Here is a 6,625-nt window from a genome sequence, read left to right on the forward strand (position 1 = left end):
GGTTCAAAACCTGGACTGGCCCAGGAGCTGAGGTGTGCTGACTTTAGTCTGACGTCATCAGGTAGACCTGGTCCTCAGACTGGCTCTCTGCAGGGGGAGGAGTCTTCCTGACCATGCTGCTCGGTGATTTGGGTAATGAGGCGTGACGTCAGACTGTTGTGTCAGGAGGTTTACTGCAGTGACGTATCATCTCTCTGTCTCTATTTATACTCAGTCTCTGTGTATCTCTCTCTCTCTCTCTCTCTCTCTCTCTCCCCCCTCTCTCTCTCTCGCTGTCATCGACCTTCTTCGACCTGTCGGATCGATAATCGCTGATCGTTTCTGTAGTGTATTGGGGGGGTTCGTGCCGCCTGAACGCAGAGACGGTCGTCCATCTTGGTCTTCCTCCTCTTCATCATGTCCGGATCTAAAGAGGACCGCAAAGCCTCTGGAGAGTGGCGGGAATTCTTCTGGAACCCGCGAACTCACGAGGTTCTGGGACGGACCGCCTCGAGCTGGGGTGAGTCCCCCCCCCCCGGTCCTCCTCCGGTCCCCCCCGGTCCTCCTCCGGTCTAACCCCCCTCCTCCGGTCCTCCTGTCTCCGGTGTCCCTCTCAGCTGATCAGTGACGGTGAACAGGAGGTCAGAGCTGATTGATGACGATTATTATTACTATATAAATAATCACTACACAATAGTAATAATGACAATAATAATGTTGCTGTTGTTGTTGTTGTATAGTTGGAGGTTAGTTGTTGAAATGAGACTCTCTCTCTCTCTCTGTGTCAGTGATGCTCACTTGTCCTCTGTCAGCCATGTCCTGTCTGAAGGTCACTCTCTCTCTTTTTATTTATACTCTATGTCTCTCTGTCATAGAAAATGTTTCTGATGTTTGTCCCTCTGTCAGTGACCTGTGACGGAGGGTTGACCTCTGACCTCAGTCTGAGAGCTGTTTCAGCAGTTCCCAATCTGACTGTTGATTATTGATTATTGGCAGCTGCAGGACACAGTGATTGATCATTGATTGAGACGGCTCATCTGTCATGTTAGCAACAGACACCTGAAACACAGATTATTAATGTTGATATTCACTGATAAACTTTCAGGAGCATCAATAGTTAATACACTTTATGTCTGTTCATCCGCGTGTCTCCCACTGTGGTCTCTCTCTCTCTCTCTCTCTCCCCCCCCCCCCCACCTGTCTAGTAGTTGGATCCGCCCACTCTTTTTCCCTCCACTGTAACCACTTTGTTGCTTATATTGATGAAGATGATGAAGGTGATTTGTTGTTCTGGACAGTTTTAAAGTGACTTTGTTGTGCTTTAATATCAATAAAATTTTATCAGATTTAATCATCATTTTATACCATGTCACTGATGATGTCATATCTCCCATCATGCACTGTGTTCACAGTCCATGATGCTTGGCCTTGATGGACACTGAAGGACACAAACTGAACCCAGTGTGTTATAATCTGGATTAAACAGGCAGACAAAGTTGATTGGGCTGTAATCTCTCCACACACACACACACACACACATCTTAATGGACTTGCTGACATCGTCTTAAAGGAACAGTGTGGTGAGGTTACCTGCAGGATTCTGGATCAGGTCCTCAGGACTGCTGTGATCCAGTTTAATCTGCAGCAGAGAGACCTCTGATGACATTAACTCTGCAGGAGGAGGAATTTAACAGGTTCAGGGTCTGTGTGTGTGTGTGTGTGTGTACGTGTGTGTGTGGGCGGGGGGGGGGGGGGGTGAATGTGTGCAGAAACATTAGTCCCTCCCCCTCCATTCAAACTGAAGTAGGTCATCAGCAGGGGGTGGATTATAAAGATGACAAGTAGAAGGGGGGAGGGGTAAATATAATCTACTGACCTGTGCGTTAACATGCCCCCCCCGCCCCCTCACAGGGTTGATCCTGCTCTTCTACCTGGTCTTCTACCTGTTTCTGGCGGGAATGTTTGCTCTCACCATGTACATCATGCTGCTGACGCTCGACGACTACAAACCCACCTGGCAAGACCGGCTGGCCACACCAGGTGAGGTTATCAAACACACCTGAACAACAACACCCCTCCCTGACTCCACCTGCTACACAACTGCAACACAACATGTGTACAAATATACACACACAATAATTACCAGTGTCTTTAAAACACACATTCACCATTACTGTAGTTAATACACACAAATTCATCATGAACGAGGGTCAGTCCAGTTAACGATGTTAACGAGGTTCAGTCTTTGTTTAGTTAACGATGTTAACGAGGTTCAGTCTTTGTTTAGTTAACGAGGTTAACAAGGTTCATGTCCCGTCTCAGGGATGATGATCCGTCCAAAGGGGGATCAGCTGGAAATCTCCTTCTCTGTGTCAGAGACGGAGACCTGGGACGGTTTCATCCAGAACCTGAACTCCTTCCTGTCCCGTAAGACCTTCATCCGTTTACCAGTCAGCTCAGCATCATTTGATACTGGACTCAGTCTGCCTGCCTGTCTCTGTACCTGTTTGACTGTGTCTCTCTTGTCTCTCTCTCTGTCGGTTTGCTGTCTCTGCCTCTACCTGTCTCTCTGCCTGTCTGCCTCTCTACCTGTCTGTGTGCAGCCTACAATGACAGCCACCAGGTTCAGACCAACGATAACTGTCCTCCAGATCAGTACTTCATTCAGGAGGACAGTGGAGAGGTAAACCTGTCTGTCTGTCTCCATCTGTCTGTTTCCACCTGTCTGTGTCTCTGTTCACCTGTCTGTCTCTCCTCAGGTGAGGAACAATCCGAAGCGTTCCTGTCAGTTTAATCGCACCATGTTGGAGGACTGCTCTGGGATGTCTGATCGTTTCTATGGTTACAGCAGAGGTCAGCCTTGTGTCCTCATCAAACTGAACCGGGTGCGTTCACATCTGACCTTTGACCCTTGACTTTTACTGTCAGCCACCGGGTTAATATTTCTGATGGGGGTTAAAGTGAAATGACAGCTTCTGTCCTACATGACCCGTCTGTCTCCCTGTCTGTCTGTCTGTCTCTCCAGGTTATTGGGATGTTACCAGGGAAGGATGGTCAGTCTCCGTATGTCACCTGTGCAGCCAAGGTATGAACCTGTCTGTCTCTCTCTCTCTCTGTCTCTCTCTGTCTCTGTCTGTCTGTCTGTCTCTCTCTGTCTCTCTCTATCTGTCTCTCACTGCCTGTCTGTCTTCATCTCGTCTGTTTTGTCTCCATCCTCAGAGGTACAAAGTGGGGACAGATGATTGGGTAAGAGGAGCAGAACTTAGAACCGTTAACTAGAATGTCAGTGTTAGAAGGTAGAACCTTTATAAAGGTCAGTTAGAACGTAGATCATGAACTGATGTTCTTCAAAGGTTCTTGTGGAGAACCTCTGTGACAATGCTTTTTACAGGCGGTGACTTCAGAGGGTCCATAAAAAAGTTTTTTTGGATTATTTGAAATGAATCTTAATTTTTTATCAAATTAAAAATAAAATTATAATTCTGAAAAGTTTGGTGGAAAACAGCATCACGATGTACAAAATTCTAATTTAATTACATTTTTGAACCAACATTAGTATAATTAAAATAAATAATCAGACTGTTTAATAGGAATGATCATAAATATCTGGGGGGGTCGGATGATGACCACCTGCTGTCTCCAACACAACGTCTCTTCAGGTCCAGGATCCGTCACACTCACAGCAGGCTGATCAGACCACACAAAAACCAAAAGAAAACAAAGTAGTCTGAAATAAATAAGTACCGATTTTAAACAGCTACAGGAGGCCGTCTGTTTTCTGCATTTACAGATATAAATAATATAATGAAATGAAATCTTTTGTTTCTGAATCTTTGTTGTTTTTGTGTCTGTGTGTGTGTCTGCCTCTGTCTGTGTGTGTCTGTGTGCAGAGGGAGGACACTGATAAGATCGGACCGCTGTCTTATTTTCCTCCTAACGGGACCTTTAATCTCATGTACTTCCCCTATTACGGCAAGAACGCTCAGGTAACACAACAGACACGTCAAGTACACAAAAGACACACACCGAGTACACAGTAGACATACTCTGAGGACACAGCAGACACACAGTTGATGTGTTGGAGGTTGTGTTGTGGACTCACCTGCTGTCACGATGCGTTCGCTGTCTCAGGTGAACTACACTCAGCCGCTGGTGGCCGTGAAGTTCCTGAACGCCTCGTTGAACACCGACATCAACGTGGAGTGTAAAATCAACTCAAACACTCTGAACGCCGACAACGACAGAGACAAGTTCGCTGGACGGGTGTCCTTCAAACTCCGGATCAACGACAAATAGACCGCACAACAGACACACTAAAGACAGTCACACACTCTACAGACACACAACACAGACACACAGACCCAGTTCCAGCTGCACTGATCCAGTTGTGTAGTCATTGTGAGTCCACCCCTTCAGACCGACTTCAGCTCTGCAGTGCGTTTACTGACTCCGTTTGTCATGTTACTCCCTGTAGTGAAGACATTGTTTGTATTTTGTCATTGTGTTGTTTTCCTCCAACGGCATAGTGCAGCTTTAACACACACACACACTCTGTGATGTCACTGCTACATCACTGGACGATTGGTCATCGTATCACACAGCTGCTGCGTTCACTGACCAACCTTCAGTCAGTTTATTTATCATTTTTATTTATTTATTCAGTGTTTTGTTATTTATTATCTGCTTCTTCACAACTGTTTAAAATTCAGATCAGAGGAAGTCGGTTTAACAGACTGAACCAGATCAGAATCAGTTGTGGCTTCAAAGGAGATCCAGTCCAAACTGGTCTGTGTTGTCAGCCATAAGTAATCTCATCTTGTTTGTTGTCATGGAAACCCATTCTAGCTTTAGTTACCATGGTGACAGTGTTGTCCCTCCTTCAGTCCTTGTTGCTGCAACTGATTAGTTAATTTGTTAATTAGACAATTCCTTTGTGAGTCTTTGAGTTAATAATTTTTTTAAAGGGCCAGTTGACGAATCAGGAAGTTGTTTATTTTTTTTTTTTTACTTGATTTGTTGACGCTCTTTTTTGTTTATTACCATCATCACTGGCCTGAGCATGATGGCTGTTACTATGACAACCAGGCCAGGCAATAACTGTTCTACCTTGAAATGCCCCTCCTACACCAAACTACACCTTTAAAGAGTCAGCAACCAATCAGATGGTCCGACTGTTACTTGCTTGTGATTGATTTATTTCTCCTGAAAACGTCTTTCTGTTTAAAAAAATAATTAAAACAAAGAAATTAACTATTGTGTGAGACTAATGAAGAAAGGAGCTCCTTCCTCTCCGTGATTCCAAGGCTAATTTAGATAATTAACATTTCAGACTTCATTTATTTGTCAACTTCACTCCTACACCTAGAATTTTTTTTATTTTTTATTTTATTTTTTTTTTCAAATTTCAGGACTGAGTTTTTATATACCCTGTGGGGGGGGCATGTTAACACACAGGTCAGTAGGTTATATTTACCCCTCCCCCCTTCTACATGTCATATATTTTTCAGGAAATTGAGGGTTCGGTTAGGATAAAATCACAGAACTCTAGAAAGATTACTCTGAGGGCTCTGGCTCCTGGGTAAAGGTATATTGGGTCACAGGGCCGGGCCGCAGTGGAAATAAAGTTAGGGTTGGTTTGTTTGTTTTTATTTTCCTTTCTGTGCTTCCATTTCAGATTGTTGGTACTGGTTTGAAAAGCAGTAAAAATTATTCAAAAACTAAAATCAGGACAGGCCGGACAGATTCTCCAACCGAGACGGTCCAAACTGAACACTAATGGTCGTTCAGACCAAAATCAGCTGGCTCACAGAATGTTGGTTTCACTGTGTGAACACCAGAATGACTCAGACTGCTTTAATACAACAACCAGCTGGAACATCATGCACAAAAGATTTTTAAGGAATTTAAAAATCTGTCTTCTCTTCCAGCTTAGTCAGTTTAGAGTCACACAGAAACGTTAAAACTTCAACTATTTCCCCCGTTATCCAATTTCTATTGAACAGATAAAAGAATAAATTCAGTGAGAAGGACATGAAACTAAAAGAGTCTGGAATCGATACAAAGTGGAAACAGGAACACACAAAGCAAAACACCAAATATATCCATGTTAGAGCATCCTGTGAGGCCGAAGTCTGTAGAACCCACAAGGCAAAAGACTCTGGACTGTTCAAAGCAAACTGGAATTTAAATCCAAAAAACCCTAATCCATCAGGGCAAAACCTAAATCACTGCACAAGGCCGGGGCAGGAGGAAGTAAACAAAACCTGCAAAGACCAGAGGGTTATTCCAGAAAGCGGGCTATGTGAAAACTCTGAGTATGTTCACCCTGAGATGAGGGGAACTCTGAGTCAGTCAACATGGTAACAGACTCTGGACAGAACCGGCTAACTGGCAGGTTTCTTTAACAAACCCTGAGTTTCTACCTGTCTCCTCCCACACAAAGACAGCTGTTGGACATGGATTGTCCATTCATTCCCAATCCGCCTGATATCGAAGGCCAAGTAATTCAAAATGCTTTACATGGTGAGAGATTAGATGTCCCAGCGTTCCAGAAGAGTATCTGTCATTTATCTCAATAACATTCTCCGGCCACACATCACCAACCTCACACACTGTGGACGTGCACTCATGTCACAGCTAATTTTAA

At 44.3% G+C, this 6,625-nt stretch overlaps 1 protein-coding gene across 1 annotated transcript; it reads left to right on the forward strand.

The window, feature by feature from the left end:
- Positions 1 to 242: 242 nt before the first annotated feature.
- atp1b2a (ATPase Na+/K+ transporting subunit beta 2a) lies at positions 243 to 5,053 on the forward strand. The gene is made up of 8 exons (XM_029526123.1): positions 243 to 499; positions 1,891 to 2,019; positions 2,302 to 2,406; positions 2,583 to 2,662; positions 2,739 to 2,864; positions 3,005 to 3,064; positions 3,870 to 3,965; positions 4,111 to 5,053. The coding sequence occupies exons 1-8, from the start codon at positions 397 to 399 to the stop codon at positions 4,273 to 4,275; spliced, it is 864 nt and encodes a 287-aa protein (XP_029381983.1). The 5' UTR covers positions 243 to 396; the 3' UTR covers positions 4,276 to 5,053.
- The last annotated feature ends 1,572 nt before the right edge of the window (positions 5,054 to 6,625 follow it).

Source organism: Echeneis naucrates, chromosome 18 (assembly GCF_900963305.1).
Source record: "Echeneis naucrates chromosome 18, fEcheNa1.1, whole genome shotgun sequence".
NCBI lineage: Eukaryota > Metazoa > Chordata > Actinopteri > Carangiformes > Echeneidae > Echeneis > Echeneis naucrates.